A 27,730-nucleotide genomic window follows, 5' to 3' on the forward strand; every position below is an offset into this window, starting at 1 on the left:
ATCACTTTGTAATCTCTCAGTTTACCAAAACATTCAAGCATAAGATAGCACTGCCCATTAAGCCTAAAAGCTTTACTATGCACCTCAAGCACTCCAAACATAAAATTTTGCAAGATCTTCAGCATCTATCTGTCTACACAAGTCCTTTATGTAGGTTATACTTAGAGACTATTTAATATACTAATACAGAATTCATATTCACTTTCCTCATTTTTTATGGCACGCATGTGATCACACCTTATTACCAGTTCTCAGTCATATCTTTTTTGAGATCTAATAACAGGTGACAGAATCAGACTTTGTGTTTTACAGATTTAATAATTTATATCATAATCACCATGCAGTTTATGCCTCACAGCACACATGCTACTAGAACTGAAGCAGTTTGTCCATCCAAACAATGACACCAAACACTTTATTTACTCTTAGAACTTTATTTACTCTAGCAATAGTAACTCATGGTTTTAGTCTCATGTCTTGATAGGATGTGATTTAGTAACATTGGTGAAGACCAGCTGTTCTGGGATTCCCTCCAGAGACTTACACAATATCATCATGCTGTCCAGAACCACTCTGCTTGCAAGACACACCTCAGTAAGGACAGTTCATATTGCTGTATTGCCTGTGTGGTCACAACTGCCACATGACAGGCTGTGCACTCTCCCCACTCTACAGCCTCCAACTACAGTAAAGCAGCATTGACAGCAGTCAGAGACCAGACCACCCTTCACAAGCTGTGATGGAATTTATCCTAAGACTCTCACATGTGCTGGAAAAACCATAAGAGCACCTTATTTTTGCTCACGTTACACCATGAAATTGTGTATCTTTCTCCTAACAGTATTCTTTCAGAATGCAGAATACTTCAGAGATCCTGTTTCTACCTTCAATTAGATGAACACCCTGACTCAGCTGCTGTCATTATTCTTGCAGGCTTAACATGTTTCACTGACTGCAGTGTCTGTGAGAGATTTTTCTTTTGCTTTCCTCATAAATAGGTAGTTGAGTAGAAGTGAAAGCATGCAAATTTGATCCTTCCTGGAAAATAGGCCAGAACTACTGCACTTTTTGCTTGCACTGAAAATAATGAGGTACTCACTAATCTTCCCTGTCCCTGCACTCACTAAAATTAAGAATTTGACTGTGTACATTTCAGTTTAATCTTGCGCCTTCAAAGTTAAGTGAGTAATTCCCTGCCAACAGTTTGCAAGAAGCTGTTACAGGGCCTATGTTACAAGTGTAATAGTGGCCTTGGCATTAGAATTCGTGTTCCATTATGCTTCTGGATACAGGACAAAACAATACAGAAAGAATGTGGAGAATGCTGAGTCATACCTGATGTCAGCACATCTCAGTAAATTGCAGGAAAATCCCCATGGCTGTTGCCATTTCCCATGCTCCCCAACCCTCCCCCTGGCTCTCAGCCACATGAAGATATCCATACAGCTGCTAACAGCCCAAAAAGTATCCTGTCCTGATTTATAACCTTTCCTCTTGAGTAATTTCCAGCACTAAAAGATATCCAGTTGATATTTACACATGTAACTGTTCTTGAATAGAATTGTTTACAATTTACTCCTAACATCTTTCACTAGTTGCCACAGCACAGTCCTGCTCATTAGTCACTCACTGTCCCTTCTGCAGAAGGTATATGGCCAATTATCTCTTTAGAATAGATTAGCTGGTAATTTGTTTAACACAGCTATCTCACTGAAGTGACCCCATTCCATTACCTCAAGTTTATATTTCACAAGTCTGTCTGATAATTGACACTTTATCTTTGCTGTTAAAGTGAACACCTCATGTGCAAGAAAAAACAACTGTCATTATATATACCCACAGACATATAAACATATAAAAATGTATATGCTTAGACAATTTTATCTCCTTTGACTCCATCAAGAGGACAGGCAGTTGAAAAATTCTTGTTCTCCCCGTCTGCATTGTTGCAAACATTTTCTCTTCACTTGAGAACATTCAGCAAGATCCCTGCTGAAGGAGGTGTTCGTGTTTATGTCTTCACAGCTCTCAGGACCTCATCAAAGCAGAGCAATGTTCCTCCACACACATCTTAGCAATTTGAAAAGCTTTTCCCACTCAAAACATCGAAGATATGAAGGAAACTTCAAAGTTTGTGGACTAAAAAGTGGCATATCACAGGTAAAGACAGGTCTGTTATTAGATAGTGTCTTGCTAGCAGGTCTTGAGTAGTTAGAAAGAACGAGGAAGAAAGGTATAGAGATTCCATCCTCTCAAGTGATGAATTCTTGTCCTGAATGTCTACTGACAGGAAGGATCAAAGACTTCCACTTCCTTCTCCAAAATCAAATGTTAGCCACCCTCCTGATTGTCTATGTTTTGGTGTATGGAGAGGAAAAGTAAGACTGATCATGGTCTTTCCTATGCAGGCTACTAGTGACAGGAGGTAGCACCTGCAAGCATAGAGAAATCCTCAACAAAGACCAGGCAAGTCCTGAGGCTTGTGCCCTCCATGCAGAATGACTAGCCTCCCTATTACAGAAATCCAGATGTTCTTGAATATCTCCAGTGAGGGAGATTGCACAGCCTCTCTGAGCAATCTGTTCCAGTGCTCAGTCACCTGAACAGTAAAGAAGTTCCTCCTCATATTCAGGTAGAATTTCCTGCGCATCAGTTTCCGCCATTGTCATTTGTCCTATTGCTTGGCCTCACCAAGCAGAGCTGGGCTCCATCCTTTTGACACACTCCCTTCAGATACTGATAGACAATGATGGGGTCCTCACCCAGTTATCTCTTCTCAAGGCTGAACAAGCCCAGCTCCCTCAGCCTTTCCTCTTAAGAAAGGAAGTCCTTCCAGTCCCTTAATCATCTTTGCTGTCCTCCACTGAACCCACTTCAGGAGCTCCATGTCTCTCTTGTACTGAGGAGCACAGAACAGGACACAGCACTCCACATACAGAATGCACCCCAGAATACCACTGGCCTTGACTCCCAGGGCCCACTGATGGCTCAGGGACAGGTTGTTTTCCACAGGATCCCTAGGGCCTTCTCCACAGAGCTGCCTTCCACCAGGTCAGCCTCCAGCCAGTGCTGGTGCTTGGGGTTATTCTTCCCCAGGTGCAGGACCCTGCATCTGCCTTGGTTGAATTTCAGTTGGTTCACCTCTGCCTATCTCTCCAACCTGTCAAAATCCTTCTGAAGGGCTGCACAGCACTCTGGCATATCAGCCACTTCTCCCAGCTTTGTGTCATCAGTCAAATGACTGAGAAGGCATTTGCTTCTTCATCCAAGTCTATGATTTTGTGATTCCTTCTGCTATGTTTTCTTGCTATTAGTGCAGCTATAAGTAATTGCAACTGCTTTAATTGCACCTCACTGCTTCCCTGCCAGCTGTATTATCAGAAAATCTTAAAGCAAACTTAAGGCTCACCCTGCCTTCCACATACTGTATCTGTGCAGAGAAGCCACATGCTGAAAAAGATAATTTCCAAACTTAGGATTCTTGTTTTCAGAAGTTTTTTTAACACCTTAGCAAGTCACATCAGGGACAGTTACCACTCTCTGGTATATATGCAACCAAGATAAATCAGAATCTTCCCTCCTGTTTTTAGCAACTTCTTACTCCTGTCCCATAGTTCCCTCTAGTGGGGAACGTTTCCAAAGAGCAATATATAACTAACTGAGTAGGAATCTCTTACATCCAGCCTGACCCATGGGACATGCGTGAGGGCTGTTTTACACCTTCTGCTGTGTTGGGCAGAAGCATGATTTTGAGGACAATTTTAAAAACAAAAGCTATTAATACACTAAGATAAACCAGACAATTGTTAACCATTCAACTATCATTGTAGACTACATCTCTCATTTTATTCATTTTGCATTCAGCTCACAACACTGAGGCTACCACAACTTCTAAATTTAGAACTAGATTTTACTGAAGGCTTGGTTTACCACCATTTCTATACTAGCCTCAATTTACAGTTCTGCACCTATAAAACCTGCCCACACACTGTGTGAAGATTTATAGCACAAATATCATAAAGCTGTATGTGCCATCTCAGAAGAGATATACGCCAGGCATAGAGAAGAAGTGTGTAGCAGCTCCTTGTAAAGCCTTGCTACTAGATAGGTACACTTGGGTTTTTTGTGTACTTTACAATCTGACTCCCCAGAGGAAGAACTGAGGCTCTTTTGTATGGAAATACAAAACGGAATTACATGTTGTCTTCTTGAGGAACAGCGTTTTCCTGTATCAGGCCAAGAGCTGCACGATGTGCTGAAGCTCCTGGGCTGTCCCCAGGAGAGGGCAGTGTCAGCTTTGCACAGCCCGCAGCAGAACCACACCCGGCACAGCTGCCTCCTATGGAGGTCACTGTCTACACAACATCCTTACGGAGCTGTGCTTTGGGTTTGTAGCTAAAACAGCCTTGACAGGACTTGCTGATACTGGGCACTACTGGCACAAAGTCAAAGCTTCCCCGTTTTTGAACTCTGCTGCCGCTCCAGCAAGCAGAGAAGCTGGGAAGGGGCACAGTTGACTCAAATTGGTCAGTGGGGGTTAAATGCTATATAATGTCATGTTAACCAATAAAACAGATATAGAGGATGAAGAAATCAGGGTTTCTGACTTCTTAAGTAGTTACTGCTTGGAGACTAGCTGGGCATCAGTGTGTTGGTGGTGATTCCCTTTGCACCACTTACCCACCACCTCACCTATTAAACTATTTAAACCTATGAATTGCCTCACTTTTGTTTCTCCTTTTTTTGTGTCCCACCCTGCTGTCTGGGACAGGGAGTCAGCAGCAGTGTTGGTGTCTGCTGACCGGGGTCAATCCCTACCCATAATGATTCTCCCAATGTGTAACTGTTTCACTAGTTACAATTCTTACTTCAAGTTTTGCCTTTTATGGATGAGTAGCAATGAAATAAACTTGAATTGATTTTGATTATTAATGTTATAAAGGCAATATACTGTCCACTTTTGCTACAGTTTGTTCCTATTTCAAATAGAGTTTCAGATTTAAAGGCTAACAACTTAAGTAAACAGATATTTGGGATGCATCACTTTCCTTTTAAGTGTTAGACTACCAAAAGTTATGCACCATGCAAAGCATATTAATATATTTTTTCCCTTTGAAAACCATTTGCACAGAACTGAATTAATACTTCAGTTTCACACTCTTACTGCCCCCAGTAGCAGCTCTACTGGAGAAACAGCTATTTTCCAACCTATTCTTGAATTCTTTCAATTGTTAATTTTTGACTGTTTCAGAGGTATGCACCACATTTGTCTGACACTTAGATGAAGCTTCTCAGACTACTTCCAGCCACCTTATTTATCTGGTATATCCTATATGGACTCAATTTCCAAATTAAATATTAGCTAAATAGTCACTGTTTTTACACCTTTTTTATTACTTGCTCTTTAATCCAGTGCTGTCTACAAACTCTTTCTAGGAGAAAGTGTTCTGATGACTTATGTATTCAGGACTTGGCACAATGAGCCCCTAACCACAGGAAGATACAGAATATTCAATATGGATAAAGAAAAATACAGGCAGAAAACCCCAATACCCACACAGAAGTAGACACCTTTTACAGACAAAGCGGACAACTTTGCAATCACAGTATGATGTGACTAAACCACTTCAGCCATTTTATTTCTTTTTATTCCACATTATTTTATGTTAAAGAATAATCTAGCAGTTAAAATGTGAAACACTGGCAATTAAGAAAGTAAAAAAAAAAAAAAAAGAAAAAGAGAGAAAGTTAAATGGATTAAATTGGATTAAATGGACCTTTTCCTCCTTCACTTGTAATTTCCCCATCTGGCACCGTGACTATGAACAAAAGAGCTTTCAAGCAGAAAGTAATATCATTTCTCATCTAACCATGGATAAACACTATTGACACTTGCACTTTTTAAAATTCTCTTTTATTGCATTACTTACATTTATTCTGTTTTATTTTAATATTATTTCTACACACGACCCCTCAGTGATGCATATTGAAGAAGTCTTTCCATAAATTATTTCTTTTATCTTTAGATGATCACATTTACTTACTACTGCATTACCATTTCTTGATCCATGTTGTTATTTTAAAGTTATTTCAATAGCTACATTTTACAGATAAGAATATAGCTTTATATAGAATTGTTATGAATGTTTATATAGAATTATTATGATTATGTATCAACTTATAACAAGCTTTTGCTGTGTTTTGTTTTTGTTTGCCCAATTATTTTCTAAACAGTCTCATCTGCAGTCAAATATTTGGGCAACAATGTAAAATCTTCTAGGCCTTATCAGCACCTGATGCCACTATGGCTGGGATACAGAGGCTACCTTATAAAACAGAACAAAATAAAATTCTACTGCAAATGCAATTTTCACTATAGCTAGTTAGCACTGGTTAAATGCAAGAATTTTCACTAATAGCATGTGGTAATGCTACTATTTTTCTGTTCTTTTCCCTTTGAGAGGGACCTTTTTTCTAAAAAATCAGAATTACTAAGCTACATCCTAAGGCACACCCTAATTAATCACCAATATTATGAATGAACTGGACCAAAGATACACAAACACATTAATATGGATATATACATCTTGTTTCAGTAAAGCAAGAAAGGTCTTCATGTAATACAAAGTTTCTGCATCAGTAATGACAGACTATTTACTGCTATCATCAACTCACTGATTTAGGAACAGTACACCATCCAAAGCTCAGTATTATCCAACCTAACTGAATTTGTGTGACACACACAGAAGTGACACCTCTTCCCCATCTAAGTAAGCTGTAGGTATATTCAAAGTTCAAATATTTTCAAAATAATTTTACCTAGCATCTCAGATCAAAGCTTACGTATTTGGTCAGGAGTTGAAAAAGCATTTTACTACAGAGATAAAACACACTTCTTCCCTCTCATGTATCTTACTGTATTACAATTTTACATATTTTTACAAATCTATTTCAATTGTTTAGTCAGCTAAAGCAAATGCTGCAGTAGAAGTACTACCACTCACTTCAGGGCAGATGAAATGTATATTCACAGGTGATTAGATACTACACTGTAATGCAACTGAAAAGTTCTGGCCCTGAACTGTGTCAGCTTTTTTAAAATATCTTAATAGTTTAACAGAGAGAGAACAAAAAGGTTACTTAATCATTTTTTACATTTGCATACATACATCAAGGTCTGCAGTGCTGAGTCACAGCTTAGGATACATTTGGTGCTACTTACCTCCAGTAATGAAGCTCAAATCCTTCACACTTTTCCTTGCATTTTAAGCAGGGGGCACCAAATCCTTCCTCATGGCCCAAGCCCATCTGTGTACAGAGAAAGATGACTACAGTCAGCCTCAAGAATTATGTTGCATGAACGATCCCACTGATGCCTTTATAATCTGCAATCAACAGCTAAAACAAAAGATTAATCATTTGACTAAGCTGATGTAAGGACAGCATTTTGGGGCCCACTCACCTTCCTACTGTATCTATATAAGCAGCAGTGTCCACACAAGCCTGTACACAGAGTTGAGCTAAGCAGGCAGAGATAGCCTTGATGAGGCTGTGAAACAAGATCAAGTGAGGCCAGAAGACCTCAAGTCAAAGGCCATTTAATCCAGCTATCTGGACAAAGTGATTCACAGTATATGGCTTGGCAAAATACAAGAGAACAAGAAATAAACAGACCCCACATTTATATGCACTAACGTGGAATAAAGGAAGCAATTAAGCTTGTCTAATATTTCCAAGTATATTTGAGGCTACTCTGATAATGACTGAGAGTAGCATATACCCTTTACAATTACATTTCAGTTGGACTCATACCAGCTTACTTTCTGAGGGGAAAGAGAAACAGCACAGTTTGCAAAATCAATGACCAGAAGCAATATGCAAAGGCTTTCAAAAGGATGGATGATCAATTCACAATTCAGAGGAAATATCAGAATACAGAAAACAGTGCAGAGCAAAGGTAATCACACAATGTAGCAGCACATCAGCAAGTTTAACGTAGTAACAGCCACTTGAAATTTGAGGTGAAAAACAAATATGAAGCACGACAACTTACACATTCATATAACACAGTAAAATAAAAATGTCTCACTCCAGCACTTTTAAACCTTTGAGGGACATGGCTCTCAAATCAGACAGATGAAGGACCATGGAAATGTGGCCACAGCTGGGTATGCAGGCTCATGACCAACATGCAGAGAGGAACGCATTCCCACACCCTGATCCAGGAGGGGGACTTAAAACTAGCTGTAGGTAGAAACAGTTCACCTGCAGTTGAGCTTTTACTGACAAGTTCTGCTACTCATTTTAGTTCTGGCAACAACACAATGCCAAAGTTAATTAGATGTGGTGACACATTTTTATTATTAAGTTGGCCATTTTACTGAGAGAAATCATACTACTATTGTTGTATGTACAAGGATATAAACTAGGTCAACTTTCAACTTGCTTCTGTCCAAAATAAAGAACAGTTTATTCACAAACCACTTGTTTAATACAAAACACACAGTAAAATGCAGGGAACACCATGTTTTCAGCTACTTTATAATTTAAAGGATCATTGCCTCAACAGTCATCACACATCCCTGAGGAAAACTTCCCTGAAGACTGTGATGATCTATTTAGAGAAAAGAGGTATGCTAGCAGCTATTAAACTACTACAGGGATGGACAGGACACATTATTTCTTCCATATCTGGAAGATGAAACACAAGCTGGCTGTGATCATGGTGACATCTTCATCAACCTAAGCGCTCAAGAAGTTCACATTATAGGTGCCAACCTAAAGCCTACCAGTAGATACGTAAAATAAGCATAACTTTAAAGATTAGGTTCTTCATCAGCTATACTTCTGATAAGCTAACTGCTTAATAAAAGTTCTTCTTCACTGAAGATGGGCATTTGTAGGAGTCTTCCAGACATCTCCCATATGTACACACACCCCCACACCAACACACACCCCCACACCACGAATCACAAGAAAACTGAGCACTCTTCCCAGTTCACACTTCAAGAGATCAAGATGTTGGCCAGGATGTTTTCTAAAGTGAGAAAAAAAGAGGCTAAAGCAGCACAAACCAACTTTTTTTTTTTTTTTTGAGGGGGGGAGGGAGCAGGAGGGAAAGACAGGTTGTTTTTTATTTGGTGTTGTTTGTCCTGTTTTTAAAGTCATCCTCTCCAAAAAGTTGTTAAAATATGATTGCACTGCCCTAATAAACAAACTAGATTTCCACAAAATCCTGATCTCCCCCCTCCCCACCAAACAAAGACAACATTAACCCATTCTCTCTTGCTGCTACTTCAGTTACAAACTGGCATTGCTTCTTTATGCTCAGGTTCTCCCTTCCTTCAAAAGAGTGGAATGAGAAGAAAGGGAAATAATGATAAACTCATTAGTATTGTAATTAGAAGATTTAGAAACATAGGATCACTTGTTTAGAGAGTACTCTTTTATACTACAGAGAAATAAGCTTGACATTTCAAGAATTCCCAAAACAGAATCTGAAATTCAAGCAAGAAATATTTTTAAAAAATTGCAAAAAACATTTTAACTATCATTTCCAAGCCTCCTAAGATTTAAGGGTTTTTTTTTAAGCTAAAAAAACCCCACCTCTTCAGAAACAAATTAAGGAGAGGAAATATGTGCTATCTAAATGCTCCACCCAGAACATACACTCCCTCCAGGGACAACAACCAGCCAGTCTACTTGTACTTTCACAGCCAGCAGCCACAGTGCAGACTTCTTCAGAAATACAGCATTCTACATTCCCTCCCCAGAAATAAAGAGCACATCATTATGTAAATGTTTGTGCAGCTCAAGACAAATAAATTGAATTAGAAAATTAGAGAAACTTGTTTTGAAACAGGTTTTTCAGTTTTCTGTGAAACAGAAAGAAGGGAATTACCTTCCTATACACAATGTCTGAGCATCTTATGGAAAAGGTTTAGGCTCAAGACTGAAAGGCACACAAAAAAACCCCAAAATAGATGTGATTCTAGATACACACACAGCCTCAGCCTTTGTTCTGACAGAGAATCTACATGGCTGCTTGCCAAAAATTAAGATATAAAATAGCCAAACTCAAAAGCACTGCAGGCTACTGTTATCCAGAAGTCAGTGCATTACACATATTTCTCCAGAGTCCTGTAACAGGACATCCTTCAAATATAAGAAAGCATCAGCCTCAGAAATTACTTTCTTCTTCAGCAGCCAATTCAGCTGTAGTTTAGGAAATTCACAAAGTCTAAAACTGCAGTGTAGTGCTTCTTTACTGCTAGTCATATCTGTCCCCATGTCTTCTGCAGAAGATGGCCAGCTCCAAGCAGAAGCACCCAGAGATACAGAGCAGGCTGAGCACTGGAGAGGTAATGTGTGCCTAAAACCAGCAGGGAACCCATTTTCCCCATAAATGGAGTTATGGGAGAAATGGTACAGATAGGTCAGCTGAAATACTGCCAGAAGAAGGTTCCTGTCTGTCTACCACCATTAATTTTCCTTTAACAGCAAAAGCTAACCAAACCCATCTGGTATTACCAACATACCCAGTACTGATTTAAATAGCCTGAGTTCAGAAGATGATATAACTGTGACTGAGATCATCTGTTGCATGCTGTTTTCAAGATTACACAGTACCCAAGGGCAAAAAGCTTTAAGTGGTTATAGCCAAGTGATAATTAATGAAAGATTTCCCCATTTCAATTCACACTGGAATCTAGTGACAAAAGCTGGCTGACTTTACAGTGAGGAGTCATGCATAGACACTTACCATCATCTTAAAAACCCAAATAATCATATTCAAGTGTCTAAGAGTTTGTTCAGAAGTGTAAGAGAAACAGCAGTTCCTACGAAATAGTTCAAATCTGGCTTATCAGAAGGATTTATTCTTAAGTTTATTGAACATTTCTTATTTCCTCAGTGCCACCAGGAGACCAGAATTAACTCAGGCCTCAGCTTCTTTTCCTTCCTCATCCCATAAGGACCCCTGTACCACCAGACAGGTGACCCTGCCACAGGCAGTAAGACACAGCGCTGGTACTGAGCCTCTGCAAAAGATCAAAAACCCTTCCGAATGTTACAGATCCCTCTGGAATTTGAAAGGATGTGGCTATACAGTGAGAATGCTGTGGTTAATGGACTGCAACAAGTTATCAGTGAGCCTCAGATTAAAACTAAGTCCTCTTCACTATCCTTTTTGCAGACCTCTCTCCTATGCTCTTCAGTGCTCCAAGCACAGAATTGAAGTGATCCATGCTAAAGCTATTCTTGGATTTACCATAAAATCCTAGGAATATTCTGGTTTGAAGATTAGTTAACTACTGATCTATTTGGATGTTTGAGTGGGAAAGCATCTGCAGAGCAGAGCAGATTTCTAGTACATCTTAATGTGATGGCACTTTCAAAGAAGGGAAGGTAAACCAGGAAGGACAAACAAAAAAAACCCCAAAAAACATGAGAAATCTCACTGCTGCGCATGCTCTATTGCTGAGACTGATCTTGTCTCACTATATTCTGTACCATCAGAAGTCCTCTTTAGCAGGGAAACACAACAAATAGAAAATTAAAATAGGCTACAGCATTTAAACTTTAAAAACAGAAGAAGAATGATACTTCTTTTGATTTCAGAATGAAAAAAAGAACAAACCACTCCAAAAGACATATGAATATCTGGACAATGCTCTTATAAACTTTGACATACACTGTATGAGAAGGAAAAAAAAAAAATCAGATCTGTAAGAAAGAGCAGTATCCCACAAACCACTTTATATTTGTTTTTAACATGTCTATTAAAATTGATGGCAAGTGTGACCCTGGGTTTTTTTAATATGCATCTTGATTTGGGGAAAAGTTGACTGAAATTAAGAATTAAGGTTGACTGGAATTAAGAAGTCTGGATATAGAAGTCCATTTTACACAAAAAAAAGGATGTCAAAAACTGGTTGCATGCAAGAAAAATATTTAGGCAGGACAGGCAGAGGAATAAATCAAGTAGCTGCAGTAGCCTGACCATACAAGTCTCAGGAATTTATTTCACTGTGATATCTTCTACTAAATATCAAATAGCTCAGAGTTTAAATATTTAAGACACTGCTACATAGTGTACCTTCAAAAGACTAACAGCTATTAAAGATAGCTCAGCTGGATAGAAAACAAGTGTTGTTTATTCACAAAGTCCAGCATTACACTAGCTAAGTTTGAATGCAGCTGACACTCATTATAACACTATCTGTAAATCTCCAGTACAACACTATCCATCCTCCAGTACTGCAGAGGCATTTTCACAATACTCCATGTATTTTGTTTTGACATCAGCACTCTTACCCAGTTGTGTCTGCTAACATTAGGACCTAGGATTTGAGAAGCAGACCTCCACACCTACACATTCATTTTTAGTCATGCAGGAAAGTGCCTGCTTTTTTCTGCTTTTAAAAGCTGTAGCTAGACAACCTCAGACTGAAAACAAAGCACAAGTAAAGAGATAGGCAGTCTTTAAAAACAACTAAAACTCCCCCAACAAAACCAGAAACACATACACAGCAGTACTGGAGTACAGTTAGGTCTGGTACATTCTGGAAAAGTCACAACAGAAGCCTCCTTACTCCCCTGACCTGCTCATTTGACCAAGTTCAGGACAGTAGCTAACAGGTGTGACATGCTTTCATCTTAACAGCCCTGCTCTTCCTGAAGGTCTCCAGAACCTAAAAGAACCACACCAGCTTTGATCATCAGCAACAGCTACATATTAGGGGGGTTTGTACATATACACTCCTATAAAAAAACACGCATATACATATATATATATACACACAACCCATACACAGAAGAATTGGTTCTATATAAATGTAACATCCATGTCTATTTAGACTATAAAATACAATTTTAAAATACACTAAATTATAGATATTTAAATCTACACCCTTATAACTGTAAACCTCATATCTGCCAGGAAGAAGATAGTAATTAGCATGACATGTCCAGTATACTTTCTTTAAGTAAAGAAGGTCATTTTAAGCAACTTTTACCAATAAATTTCATTAACAATTGCTACTCACCATTGCTATTAGTTACTTAGAGGAAAATAGAAACATTTCTTTCTTTTTTTACAGGAACAACTGCAGAAGCAGATCTGTGTTTTATGATAGAACACTGTAACTCAAACTAAGTTAATCTTCCTTCTTGCTGTAAAATACTTGGCTTATAATTATACCCTATCCAAGAAAGTTTCACCTGATCTTAAAAAGTCATGGAGTCCTGAATTTAAAGAGTTTCTTGACTTGTTATTCAGGCATTTCATGATATTTTATTGTCAGACACCTGGGGAGTACTTTTGCCATAGGGAAAAAAAAACCCAAAACAGTCAAAATGTTAAATTTAGCCTTGCCATATTTTGCCAAACTTCTATCCAGGGATGATATACAAAAAATAACTAGAGGTATGGATTCAGACAGATGCTCCAAAACACTATTCACATGGTTTGCTGGTTTTTTTTAAACTTTGATGGGAGAAAAAACCCTCAAACCCCATTGCATATGCAGGAAGCAGTTACTTAGTTTCCTTGTGAACAAACCTGAAGTAGTTCCTCTCATGCCTACAAATATGTTTTCATTCTTCCACTTGCAGGCAAAACTCACCACTGAATAAAAGTACATTTCCTTGATCTTACTATAGGCATGAAACAGCAAAAAAGATCTGCTATAATGGGTTTCCATAGCAGTAACACCAAAACAAACAGTGACCTCAACAGGAAGTGCAGCCCAGCAGACATTAAATCATGCTTTGCAAAACACAGAAAAGTTGACTTTGCTCCTATACATACTTTATTCACTGTTCATTTATCAAAGATCAATTTGCTGATTTGGTTTCTTCTGTTAGTTGGAAAACCAAACACTGAGTGATTTAGACACTGCTAAGTCTCACACCATTGAAAAACAACCACACACAAATTCTACATTAGAGAAGTTGCACCCCTTTCCCCCAAACGGCCCTGACCCTTCTCCACCACAGGCAAAGTTCTTTTTATAAAGCAAGTATTATACTGTGAAAGTCTATATAGAACAGACTCACTGCCAGATTATTTTCTCTAGTGAAGCATGAGACCATGCTGCCAGCAGGACTGAAAAGCAGGACCGTGACCTACTGATTCATTTTACCAAGTTCACAGAGGTGGCAGACAGGGCAGGAATCCAGGCTGTTGAAACAAAGTTCTGCTACAGTATTCAACACAAAGCATTAAATCTTCATTTTCCCCATAGCCTCAAAGAAAGATTTGAGAACACAGCATATATTGTATTTGGGAGAAACAGTGGTCTGTTTTTTTCACAAGTACTTCTCAAGCTGTAGCTACTGTTTTTACCCTTCAGATCTGTTGTGCAATCGTTTAATACAAACACCACCTTCATGAGCCTCAAATGCAATGGCAAATCCAATTCCTCCTGAGAAAAAGAAAATTTTACAGTTTCCCCCAAACTCCCCATCCTCTTGAAAGGAAAATTGTAACAGATCAGGAAAGTTTCAGTATTCACACGGAGCCAAAAAGACACTATTCACTGCCTAGATGTTTGCAAGCTATTTAATAGCTTTAAAAAACATGATGAACTGACTAAAAAATTTACATGTTATTCCACACATTTGCATATGCTCTGCATGTATGTTGCTCAGTATAGAAAGTGCTGAAATTTCTGTTTCTGGCTGGCTGTGGTTGTCCAGAGCCCAAGATTCACAGCAAGTGAGACATCTGGCTACATGGCAGTACTGATTCCTTTGGCCACTTGTTAAGACAGCAAAATGAGTTTTACATGAAAGAAACCAAACAAGAGTTAAATTAAAAGTCTGAGCCAAAGCAGTTGTGCCCTTAAGATTCCTTAAGAAGGGTACGTTAAACAGGACTGTTGCTTTTCTGTCGGGCACCAAATGTGTAAGGTATCCACTGCCAAAAAGATGAAAAGTCAGCAATTGTGGTAGATGGGGCAATAGCTTTTCCTGCCGAAGTACTTTGTTGGAGCCCTAATGGTCTTGCAGTGGAGGGAAGCAATTCCAGTCAGACTGTGCTACAACTGTTACATTTGGAGAAAGAAAACCCACCACCAAACCTGGTATCAACACTGAAAACAGACTTTCTCTGAGTGCTTTTTTTCTTCATACAAACCTAGGCATACAGATATAAATGTACGTAGCAGCTTTCCAAAGAGACAATACAGAAGCTCAAAACTGATGAATGGACTCATGGATTACTGACACTTAGAGAAATCTTAGGAATGTCACCTTGGAAACTTCATCTATCAAATTTTCCAGAAACAGAAAACATCCCAAAATATTACCCAGTACAGTTATAAATTAGCAGTTGTAGGTAGGGGCAGAAGCTTTTCTACAGCACCAGCTGAGTGTCTGAGCCTACACATGGCATGCTGCTCCAACAGGCATTCATTTCCTTCTGCTCTGCTAACACCAGGGCTACAGAATAGTCAACATCTAAACTCAGAGTTCAAAAATGCAATGGAATTACTGATCTGGGGACATGACAATTCCTGCTTTCTTCTGCCCAGCATTCTACGAACTTCCTGGCCAACAGGCAGGTTATCCACTCACCAGTCTGTAATGTTTACCAGGTTATTCCCCAGGCAATAAATATGTACAAGTCACTACAAAATAAAAGATTACATAAAGTACAAAGTACATTTTGTAAGGGAACTCAAACTATTTTCACTTCCGGCTGCAAGACAAAGACAGGTGAGAACTACAGCATGTGGTTGAGCAACCCATTGCTGCTGAAGGACTAAAAATCTGACACAGGCATCTCCACCTCAGGACAAGTTTTTTCTAAAAGTCAAGTAGTTCACTGGTTTTAATAATTTTGATTTGAAACTTCTCAGAATTTTCTTCCACCCTTCAACAAAGAAGGAAGTTGTAAAAAAAGACAGAAGCAAAAAGATGATAAACAGGTTGAGAATTGGAATTAAAGGACAGAAAAGGAAGACACAGTTACTCCAGAGTTGACATGAACTGTTACTCTGTTCAGTGTACAAAATCAAAGAAGTTTTGATTAAATAAATCTTGATAGTCAAAAAAGAATTTTGTACCAAAACTCGCTGATATTTAGCAAAGCTTCCCAGTTCTCCTTAGGGACATTCACAGGGCCTCTTCTGTTCTCTTGGAAAATAAGCTTCACCCAAGTTACAGATAGAAAGAAGATGAGCTGAAAATGTGAGCAGGGGAGAGGGAACAGCACAATAACAGAAATAGTTTTCTGAATATACATATAGTAGAAACAGAGAATATTTGAAGTTTTTCAAATCACAGACATCTTTGTATATTAACAGTAAAGCAGATCAGAACAGAAATATTACTTTCACTAAATGGAGCTTTGCTGGTTTCTTTTGTGGCAGCAGCTTCTGTGTCTATCTAAGCAGATTCAGAAAAGTCTTCAAGAATCTTCAAAGTTGATGAAGAAAAGTAAAAGATGATCAAATAATAGTCAAATAAATTTAAAACACACACAACTACCCAATAACTACAGTTCAATTTAAAGCAGATGTTCCGCAACTGCAAGTTCTCTCAAACCAAGACTCTATTATCTGCAGAATTTTATCAGTCATTTTACACCCCATGTTTATTTTCTCTTTAGATTAATAAATTCTGAATTAGAATGCACTATCTTCCACAAAAATGCATCTCTCGCCTCCTGGAGTTCAAAAACTTCCAGCAAACAAGCTCTGTGATGCCATCAAGTTTTAAAGTGTGCTTAGAAAATATAAGCAAATCTACTTAAAAAGCTTATTTTCATTGTATCAAGGAGTCATACAAGGGGAATGACCCTGTGCACTCATCTAGCTTCTAAACACAGCGACAGTACTTAGCTACTCTATATGCTGATGGCCTAATGACTGGGGGTTGAGATAGGCAGCTCCTCCAAAGCAGGATCCTCACCCAAGTGACACTATCACATGGTGACATCACTTGAAGCAAGCTGACCCTCAAGGCATTGCTAGGATTCAGCCTCAACAGGTAGTCTTCCACACCACACACACACACACCTACTTCCCCCCCCAAGTCAGATTGTAGTCTGCAAGCTGGAAAAGTACATAGATACACAAGAGTGTTTATGTGTATTTTAAAACAAGTTGCTACCTTTAAATAAAATAATTCAGGAGTAAACCCCCCACACATTCATACAACATGCATTTCAAAAGACTACTTTTCAGGTATCAGTGAAGGTTGTTATGTATAGATTTAACCCATATTCACATAAAAAGCTCCGTTTCCCCTTATCAAATAGTATCAAAAGAGATACAAATAAGCTTTTATTTTTAAAAAAGGTCAGCACTATATTTCATTTGTGAAAGAACTAGAAACAAAGACTTACACGAGCCTCCTACCTGAAGCCAGTCTTACACAGAAGTTTTAAATAGTGAGTTTTTGAAAGAGATTGAATACAGTTGGATTACCCATTGCTTTCTTTTACTTACCTTTTGTTTTTTGACAGTTTGACACAACTAATTAGTCAATATACCTTTAAAAAGAATGCAAATTCAAGCTCAGGCTTCTCCCTCAAGGGGGTAATCCATAAGAACGCTGATAACACACTTGTAAGGAGTCAGTCACATCACAGGTCTGAAATTAATCACTAACATAACCACAAACAGCGACTTAGCTGTTTGTAATTTAAGTTTCATACGAACATACACAGCGCACGTACATAGAAACAACCATCAGATGTCAGGCTTTTACTGGGGGGGACCGAACACATGTTTTACTTGCATGACAGTATGACCCCACCAGGGGAACCAGCTGCGGCGACCAGCTACGGTCCGGGAGCAGCGAGGCAGCCCAGCTCCGGGGGTAGCCGGCAGACCGCTCTCCTGCCTCCCACCTCCGCCACGGGGCCCGGGCGGGAAGCGCGGGGCGCCGGCAAGAGCTGATCCCGGCAGCCGGGGGATCCCAGGGCAGTCCCCGCGGGAGCTGCAGCGACGAGGCGGGTGCGCCGCTCCCCAGAGAGCGGACACCGGCATGCGCGGCAGACAACCTGGAGGGCAGCCCCACTTACCTTCTTCACTTTATTCTCCAGGTTCATGGCGGGGCGGGTCCGCCCGTGAGGCAGCTCCCACGGAGGAGTCACGGCTCGCGCGCTCCGCGACGCTCAAACTTCCGCTGCCCTGCGGCAGTGGCTGCAGCCGAACAAAGGCCGCGCGGCAGCCAATCCCCGCCGGCCGCCGCCGGCCCGACAGCCAATCCCCGCCGGCCGCCGCCGGCCCGACAGCCAATCCCCGCCGACCGCCGCCGGCCCGACAGCCAATCCCCGCCACCCCGCCCAGCCCTGCCCGGGCCGGCTCGGCCCTGAGTCAGCCCCGGCGGGGCGGGAGGTCACGGGGAAGGTGGGGCTGCTGCGGCCTCTCGCCTGCAGGTACAGACGCCTGCAAATGGGGAGCTTCCCGGAGCATGAGAAAAGGGGAAATCTGGGGCTATAATGGGAGGGCTGTAATGTCTTGAGGCCAAGAGGACCAGTGGTGACCTGGGGTGCCTCGGGAAGGGTATGGCCAGCAGGTCAAGGGAGATGATCCTGCCCCTCTGCTCGGCCCTAGTGAGGCGACATCTGGAACACTGTGTTGAGTTCTGGGCTCCTCAGAACAAGAAAGACAAAGAGAGGGTCCGGTGGAGGGTCACAGAGATCATTTGGGGTCCAGAGCATCTCTTTAATGAGGAGCGGCTGCAGCAGCTGGGCCTGCTCAGTCTAGAGAGCACTGACAGGGGATGACATTAATGCATATAAATAGCTCAAAGCGGGTTTCAGATGGTACCAGGTTCTTCTCAGAGGTGCCCAGTGACAGAACGAGAAACAATGGCTATAAACTAAAACATAAAAAGTTTCACCTCAACCTAAGGAAGAATTTACTAATGACAGAGCACTGAACAGGCTGCCCAGGGAGGTCGTGGAGTCTCTGGAGACATTCAAACCCCACCTGGCCAGGTTCCTATGCAACCTTCTCTAGATGACTCTGCCTCGTCAGGGAAACTGAACTAGATGATCACCAGAGGTCCCTACGAACCCTGACAATTTTGTGATTCAGTGGTTTATTGACTTGAGGAGGAGCTGGAGGCGGCAGGGAGCACGGTGCTGCCGAGCCCCGCCTGGCCGGGATTGCTCCCGAATTCGCAGCGGCTTCCTGGGCAGGGCCGTGCCCACAGGGACTGGCTCCAGACTCCACCTACCTGCCTGCCCGCGGAATGAAAGTTAGACTCTGATCCCAGTCTACAGCTTCTTATGCGTGTGTTCGGTCCTGGGATGCCACTGATTATACAAAATATATTTTACCTATAATATACACATAATGCAAAATGACACAAAACCGAAGCATTTGAAAGACTGACTACTAACGTAAAATATTTTAATGTTTCATATTTATCTTTGGAAAAAGTAACAAACATTCATACAGACTTTATAGATACCCTAGGAAGTGGTGGTGAATAAGTTGATAGATAATTTTGTCATTCATTTTCAGAATCTAATGTTTTCTCTCCATACATACCAGCTTTTCTCAAGTAGATCTTAGGTAATTTTCTTTCTTCCCCAGAGGCCAGAGATACTTATCTTTCAGTGTTTCATTGTTTTGTCTAACACCACTCGTTGAAAGATGTTTGCAACAAAGCAAAAATGAGACCAGGTCTGTTTGTTGTCTGTTAGCAGATAAAGGTAAAACTAACTTTTCTGCTAGGACTGGCCTCATGGTGTATGCTATGGGCCAACAGCTCCTACAGGTGAATCTGTGCAGCAGACCTTGGCCAAGAAGTTCAGTAAAAAGCTAAGAGAGGGTGGGCTCAAGCTGTATAATTAGATAAAATGAGAGAACACAGTCCACCAGATAATGCTGCTGTGTTTAGAGTGTGTCTCCCTAAAAGAGGTGAACAACAGGAGCTGTTGCATGTATTTTGTTTGGTTGGGTTTGAACTTTTGTTTTTCATTTCTGGTTCTCAGTCTGTTTGGTTTAGTGGTTACTTCCTGCTGGTTTGGGGGTTGAAAGACCAGGGGAAGTTAAGAGTGCCTGATGTTGGTGTACCTGGGACCCTATAGTTTGAATACCATCAAGCCTCATAACTTCCTCAGACTAAGATCAAAGGAGTAAGCAGGAGATTATTCCTGTTCAGTAAATGTGCTGTTGAATGTCAGCAATTACAAAGACTAGATAGATACTTTTGACCATACTAAGCAGAGAAATGAAATCATCATAGTCCTAATTATATATATGCTTTTCATTTGGGAATGGATGTAGGAGCATATTTTCATTTTAGGAAACAAAAAAAAAATGGAAAGAAAATCTTGTGTGGTTTAAGCATATTTTGCTTATCCTTATCTCTCTGAGTATAATAGCATAATAATGGTTTTGATTATGTTATTTTTCTTTTTTTTCCCCTACTAAGCTATAGCACTACTTAGTTAATAATAATGTCATTTCCTTATATTTTTCCTAAACTTCTTGAGTTGGAGATGCTCTGGTTGTGATTTGTACATATCTCAATTGTGTCATTTGGTGCCAGAATGTAGTAATCTTCTAACAACTTTCCTATATACAAATTCATATATGAAGCCTACAAATTCATGTATATAATAGAAAATGCAGACAGTAATATAAAATCTCTGTTTTGCAAACCAGCAGATTGCTGATGGAACACACTTTCTCTGAGACCTGGATCAATACAGAATGCATTTTAAGATTCTAACTGTTTTCTGTATTTTCTATGGCTTTAATTTGCCTTGCAAAAATAATTTCCTGTTCTGTGAATGTGATCTTGTATGACTCTTCTTCTTAAAGTTTCTGAACTTGCCAGGAGAACAACATTGACATGCCGGGGCACAGAGCTGGGCTTTATCATAACTGTCTGGGAAATATACAATACCTGTTTTGAATATTAGTATTTTGTAAGGAAAGAGCATGATGTATCCCAGCACTAACTTTCCCACAGCAATGTTCATAAACCCAACAGGCAGAAGATGGGAAAAGGCTAATACTTTTACCATATACATTTCTGGGAATCTGGACAGCACAGAGCGGATGGTCAGTCAGATAACTTCCCTGGTTTTACAATTTTCTTTTCACTCAGATACGATAATGATAAAGGTAGCTGCATTTCTCCAAACATTAGATATGTAGATTGTATAGGTGTTTTTTATGTCCATCCTCAGATGGAAAGTATCATAACTTAGCAATGCTGAAAATTTGTTTCCAGTAAAGCTGTTATTTAATAAACAGTTCTTCTGTTTAAACTTTTCAAGCAACTACTTGAGGCTAGCTTCCAGTTATATTCTTCTTCTAGTTTTGCTGTTTACTCAGTGCTTTATGTTAGAAGTAATGACATTGTGCTTTTAAGATCTTTTTTTTGTAAATATAGTCTGAAGTGTGATATAAATATAAAGAGTCTGTCTTGCCTCAAAGTGGCTTAATACACTAATATAGTTTAAAAAAAAACCATTTCAGTTTAAGAAGGGAATAACATTTGCCTTTCTGTATCCATTTGAATAAAACAAAGGAATGTTACGTGAAATGTCTTGTGGCAGGTCCAATAAAAAACTAGAGGAGAATTTGGATGCAGAAATCAGAAGTTGTAAGTCTGGAGGCATTACTGATAATCTGCTTACAAGGTAAGCATATACATGGTTCTCCACTGTACTTTAATTCTTCTGCTTTTTACTGTCTCAGATTTCAGATACCTTGAGTGTTAATCTTGACACAGTAATTTTGATAATTGTTTCATGCTTGATCCATTCAAAATCTAGAAACTAAACTTCACTGTATTTCACCCTACACAGAGGTTTGTTATGACCATGTATGAAATAGAGGCTGATTTGAGAACCTTGTGAAGTTTGGTAACAGTTATTGCCCTTTTTAAAAGAATATAGAAAGAAGAGGGGTTCTGCTCCACTTTTTCTATAACGCCTGAATAGATAGTGAACCTTCCCCCAAGTCGGAACACAAAGTCCTAAGTTTTCCTCAGCATGATGGGGAATCAAACTACAGCTTCCATCTGTTAGGACTGTGAATTAGCTGCCAGACTTTGGCTGCATTGTATTAACTATGCTTTTAAAGTAGTACCACTGTACAGAAAAGAAAAAGTGTTTGCTGAATAGTGACAGAGTGGATCTGTCTACGTGGCTATGCAGTCCCAAGGCCTACATTGGCCAGATGTTGAAAGTTTTAGAAATGAGGGCTTGTTAGCCAAAGAACCCTTAACACAGGCTGCAGTCATGCTTGCTCTTGTTTTCCCTGACTGTCCCTGTGACTTTTCAGTTATTGAAACAGTGGCAAAGCAAAATGGTGGAAAAAAGTGGTGTAGCTTGATGGTTATAACACTTGCTGGGAAAATTAAAGCTTCCTTCAACCAGAAGAGGGACTTGAACTTGTCCTCTTTGTAGACAGTTTTAGGGGCATAAAGAGCAGAAGAGAAAACAATAAAAAAAAAAAAACTCCTCTAAAAGGAAAGAATAAACTGTGCTCTGTTCTTTGAAAGAACTGCAATAGAAGGAGTCTCTGTTTCCCAACAAACAAAGATGTTTTCTATCAAGTATGCATGATTCAGCTAAGTTAGGAGACAGCTGTTTACTGACTATCATTTCTTTTTTGCTCAATATGCTTCTTGGCTTGGAGCCTGTTCTGAATCATGGGGCTACTCCAAGAGCTTAATGTGCCTTAGGTCCCCAAGCATAGAAACTAAACATGTCCCACTTTTGGGTTTCTAAGTCAATTATTGGATATAACTCAGAAATTATGTACTGGAGAAGAGAGCTAATTCTTTATTCTCTCTCTGGTTTTAAGGCCCAGTCACAACATCAGTAGTTACAACCCAGAGAAGGTTCCTGCATTATTAAATCTCTAATAGAAGTAAATTTACCCAGGAAAAAAACCATACTCAACACCTTCTCAAACAGCTACTCAAAATGTATTATAAATTATAAGAAATTTAATGTATGGTATCAGAAAAATACTAAATAAAGCACTTCTTGTTCTTTGAAAAGCTTATTGTATAGTAAGCTTCCAAAAATATTTAATTCATGAATGAACAAGGAGCTCCTTGCAAAATTCAAACATAAATAGGGAGTTTATAGAAGGTGGAAGCAAGGACGGGTAGCCTGAGAGGCATACTGAGGCATGGTCTGGAATGCAAAGATATGTCTATGAAAGGCAAAGTCCCCTTGTAGTTGAATCTGAGAAAAGATGCCAAAAGCAGCAAGGTAAAGTCCTTGAGTACACAAGTAGCAAAAGCAAGAGTAGGGGAAATGTGGACATATTGCTGAATGGGGTAGTGGCCCTTGTGGCATGGGATATGCAAAAGGCATTGCCATCTTCACCTCAGTCTTTACTAATAAGACCTGCCTTCAGAAATCCCAGATACCAGTGGGAAAGAGTGGAAGGAAAACATTTGGTAGAAGAAAAACCTTTGGTAGAAGAAGGTGAGGTCAGAGCACACAGAAGCAAACTGGACATATGTAAGTCTACAGGTCCTATTGGGAGATATCCAGGACTACCAAGAAAGCTGGATGATGCCATTGTGAGACCAGTTGATAATTTTGATTTCATAGTGGTGGCTGGGAGAAGTGCCTGAAGATGGCAGACAAGTAAATGTAACTCTTCAAAAAAATCAGGAGAAGGAGAAACAAGGGAACTACAGGCACCAGCCTCAGGTCACCCTCACTCTTATCCCTATGATGGTTGATGGAGTAGCTAATCCCAGAAACCATTTCCAGGCACATGAAGAACAAAGGTGGTCAGCATGGATTTGCCAAGTCATGCTTGACCAATCTAATATGATCCTCAGGTGCCTCCATGGGATAACTGGCTTGGTAGATGAGAGTAGCATCCTCATTACCGGGTGCTGGAGCAGAGAATATCTACAGCAAGCTTGCTGAAGATGCAAAACAGGTGGGTGTAACACACCAGAGGGTCCTACTGCCATCTAGAGAGATCTGGACATGCTGGAGAAATGGACTGACAGAAACCTCTTGAAATTTGACAGGAATTTCAGAGTCCTGCAGCTGGGGAGGAGCAACCAACCCCAGGCACCATTACCTGCTGGGGGCTGAGCCACTGAAAAGCAACTTTGCAGAAAAGGACATGGGGGTATTGGTGGACACCAAGTTGATCATGCACTTTGTGGCAAAGAAGACATACGATATCCTGAGTTGCAGGTTGAGAGAGGTGATCCTTCCCCTCTACACTGATGCCTTATGGGAAGTATTGTGTCCAGATCTGGGCTCCTTGAGACAAAAGAAACAGGAATACTTTTAAAAGGTGTCTACATACTTGTATTTTCTATCTGATAAGAGATCAAAAATTTGATGTTTATCTATTAGCTACATGAAATTTATCTAAGTCAATAAGTTTATCTATTTTTTTTTTGTGAATTATGTCAGAGTTCTTTCAATATACAGAGGCAAAATTTTGAAAATTATGATTATTTAGAAATTTTATGGCAAAGAGTTTTTTATTTTGTCATGACAACAGAGCAGTTCTTTGAAATCAAAAATTGCACGAATTCAAATACTAAAAATAGAATTTTTGGTCACAGTAGAGTACACAGAGAAACAATTTCCATCTCATTAGGACTAAGGTATTTACATGAGTTGCAAAGAGCAGTGTCTGATGCTGCTTTGCCTAGGTCAGAGTAGAAGACTGTAACCAAGGGGAATACTTCCATGGGAGTAGTTAGTTCAATAAAGGATAAAGGCTGTTTCTGACAAGTTTCTCACTTGGAACATTCTTGGTTTTGTTCCAATGCAATGAGAGACATTTTTTTTATTTATACTCTCAAAAAAACTGTGGAATAGGAACTAATTTCCTACACAGCTCTGCTGATATAATGTTATGAGCACTTGTTTGGCTTCTTTCCCACACAAGAGAGCTCCCACAAAGGTTCTGTGGTTCTCAGATTTTCCATTTGTAATAATTTACATAGAGATTGTGTACGTCTAGAGAAGGATAATTTAAGTACCATCTGGATAGAATCATAGCAACTCTTTTGCTATAATTTGTATTTAATAACTTCAGCCTAAGCTGAAGAGATGATGTCTAATGCTATTGAAAGAAAGTAGTTGCAGTATATGAGATCATGCTTTTATCACTACAGATGCCAAGGAACATTAATAGCTAATTGAATTCTTTATGTATCTTGTGATATTTGCCACCCACATCTGAGACAAGCAAATAATTTAAGTCTCAGGAAACAGGTTTTGATGATCAGACTTTCTGCATACCAGACTCTTTTTAGAGCCATCAAAAAAATTTCCTGGCTTTGCTCTGCAAGCACGATTTTTCCTCTTAAATGAACTGAACTTGTCATTAGGGTCATAGGTCTCCAAGCTGTCACTTTGATAGATCAAAAACTCTTGCTTTTTCTACTGATCAAACCTACTCTTAGCCCAGCCAAAAAGATACCCACTTGAGGTCTTACCCAGTAACTTACAGGTTGTCAAAGGACTAAGTCTCAGGGGATATGATTTATAGTTTCAGATGGTAAATATGGTATACAGGAAGAAAAATTAAAATTAGGACAATTATCTGAACTACCTAGTAAACTTCCTCCTTGGGCTTGTCACTTCTGTTTTTATTGGTCCTAGAAGACTTTATACTGCACTCTAATCCTTCTTCATATAATAATGTCATAATATAATACAGTCTTGATATGAGTCTAGCATTTGCTGCCTCTATTGAAATACAAGTTTAGGCTCTGATCCAGCAGATGGAAATGCTAGCTGAGAGTCATAAGTCAGACACAGAGGTAATTTCCCTACATCTGTGCCTTCATTTAAAATGAAAATATGTGGCATATAACTCACTTTGGCCATTTTATTCTGCTGTTTGGCTTGGAGGCCTTTAGTGTAGATGTTTTCTAGGTCTGAAACAGGTGAAAAGCACGGCTCAATATGCAGGACTGCAGCTGATGTCTCAAGAATCAGAGCAAACTTCTTTTTCAGCCAATAAAAACATAAAAAGTTTTCTGAAAATCTGATTTCTTTTTCTGTGACAAAGAGCCTACAGAGGCATAAGTTCAGCCACAGCTGGATGCTTATATTTGTTTACTGAATTTGGTCTTAGGGCTTGTCCTACGTGTAGTTTGCCTATGCTTTTATCTTTACACAGCCATATGGTGCAATTGACTTTAAGTGGTTTAATGACTTGTATGCCATTAACAAATGTGTTTTGGGGAGAAATAGAAACGTTTTTACATGATTAAGAAATTATTCAGTAAAGGTGGCTGTGTAGCTGAGGAGCAATGAGAGAAGAATCTGGTCCTAACATCCATTTCTGGCTAAAGCAGCAGTTCTGATTTTTCTTTCTTCCTTCATTTCTGCCCTTTGCTCAGTCTAATGACCTTGCCATCTCTGGTTCTTACCTAATTCCTTGAGTAGCCAGTTCAACTCTGTAGCCAGAAGAAATGTATTAATCTTGTGATTATTTAATTTTCAGCTCTTAGTGAGCTGTATTTAGGGACTGGAACTGGCTGTGGAAGAAATCAAACACCAGAGAGAGCAGGAGGAGAGGAGCATTCTGGCTGGTAGCAGAGAAGTTCTCATGGAACTTCAAAGTGAGGGAGACTGATAATGGGAGAAGTCATTGCAGAACCAGAATTAAGAGGACTCTTAAATACAGCTGTTAGACAGCTTTATGACAAAGTTATGTCCAGAAGGGATTAGGGATTGGCCCTTGAAGATGAGTAGGTGGAGGCAAGCATGGGACAACATCTAGTTGTTCAGGAGACACTCTAGAATTCATGTCTTCTGTATGGTGTCATGGGGAACTTGTCTGTTGTATATACCACAGAACAAGAAATCTGATTCACAAAGATTATCAGCATGTTTGCACATCTTGAACTGCAGTACTGTCTAGATTCTGGCTTGTTCAGTAGGAAACAGTAAAATTACAACGGTATGTTAGCTAAGAACTGAAAACTGTATCGTGATTCAAGCATTTAGTACTAATGAACAATGGGTATATTGTGTCTCAAAAGCTGTTGGATTAAATATGATGCATGAGTGCCGAGGAAAACAGAAACTGTTGATGTTGTACCTCATTTAAAGTTTTTCACTTCTTCATTGCCTGTATGGTGTATTTCTTCTTTTTTGTGTATAGTAGGCATGAAACATTGCAACACAATTTATCACAGCTGTTTTATGTACACAACAACTGTACTCCTTTACTGGAAAAGACTAAAGGATTCACAAAACATTATTGAAAAGAAACTGTATGAACAACATGGTTCATCAGATTAGACCTTTTCATATATTTCCCTCATTCTCTCTATGTATGCCTTTTTTCTATGTTTTATGCTCTGTATTTGGTTTCCATCTTCTTCCCACTCCCTTATATGGAGTGACTGAAGTCTTAGTTTGCTTTTCTCGTCCATGTTTTGCCTTCCATTCTCAAAAAAGTATTTTAATATAACTTGATAACATCTTGTATTTGTCTGTTACTAAGGGAATATATACAAAAAGGTACATAAGAAAAGAAAGTTAGAATTCAGTGTGCCCATGTATGTGCCTACCTTTCAATGTTTTTTTCATTCATTTTGTTGCTTATTTTCCCACCAGTGACAAAATACAGTACCAAGAGCCAAGGCTATCCAATGCTTCCTGGTACAGGGTCTATTTTCAGGTTGTTATAACTTTATCAAGCATTAGCCATTTGAGATGAAAGCTTTACGGCTTCACATCCTACCCATCATGATAGCATAAGTATTCCATTCTTCTTCTAACATT

General features: G+C 39.5%; 2 protein-coding genes across 8 annotated transcripts in view; one reads left to right on the plus strand and one right to left on the minus strand.

Moving 5' to 3' along the window:
• The window catches only part of TES (testin LIM domain protein), a 60,502-nt gene extending 42,354 nt beyond the window's left edge, over positions 1 to 18,148 (minus strand). For all 7 annotated transcript variants that reach the window (XR_015286258.1, XR_015286259.1, XR_015286256.1 and 4 more), the window contains exons 1-2: positions 18,035 to 18,148; positions 7,223 to 7,308 (exon numbers count right to left, since the gene is read on the minus strand). Coding sequence is in view for 1 of the 7 variants with exons in the window: in XM_023930256.2 (XP_023786024.2) it covers positions 7,223 to 7,308; positions 18,035 to 18,061 (113 nt within the window). In the remaining 6 variants the exon portion in view is untranslated. The remainder of the gene's footprint in view (positions 1 to 7,222; positions 7,309 to 18,034) is intronic.
• Positions 18,149 to 18,320: 172 nt separating this feature from the next.
• The window catches only part of TFEC (transcription factor EC), a 153,443-nt gene continuing 144,033 nt past the window's right edge, over positions 18,321 to 27,730 (plus strand). The window contains exons 1-4 of the mRNA XM_086887048.1: positions 18,321 to 18,391; positions 21,539 to 21,622; positions 23,794 to 23,897; positions 23,992 to 24,266. The gene's annotated coding sequence lies outside the window, so the exon portion shown is untranslated. The remainder of the gene's footprint in view (positions 18,392 to 21,538; positions 21,623 to 23,793; positions 23,898 to 23,991; positions 24,267 to 27,730) is intronic.

The sequence above is a fragment of the Cyanistes caeruleus genome, chromosome 4 (assembly GCF_971803275.1).
Source record: "Cyanistes caeruleus chromosome 4, bCyaCae1.hap1.1, whole genome shotgun sequence".
Classification (NCBI taxonomy): Eukaryota; Metazoa; Chordata; class Aves; order Passeriformes; family Paridae; genus Cyanistes; species Cyanistes caeruleus.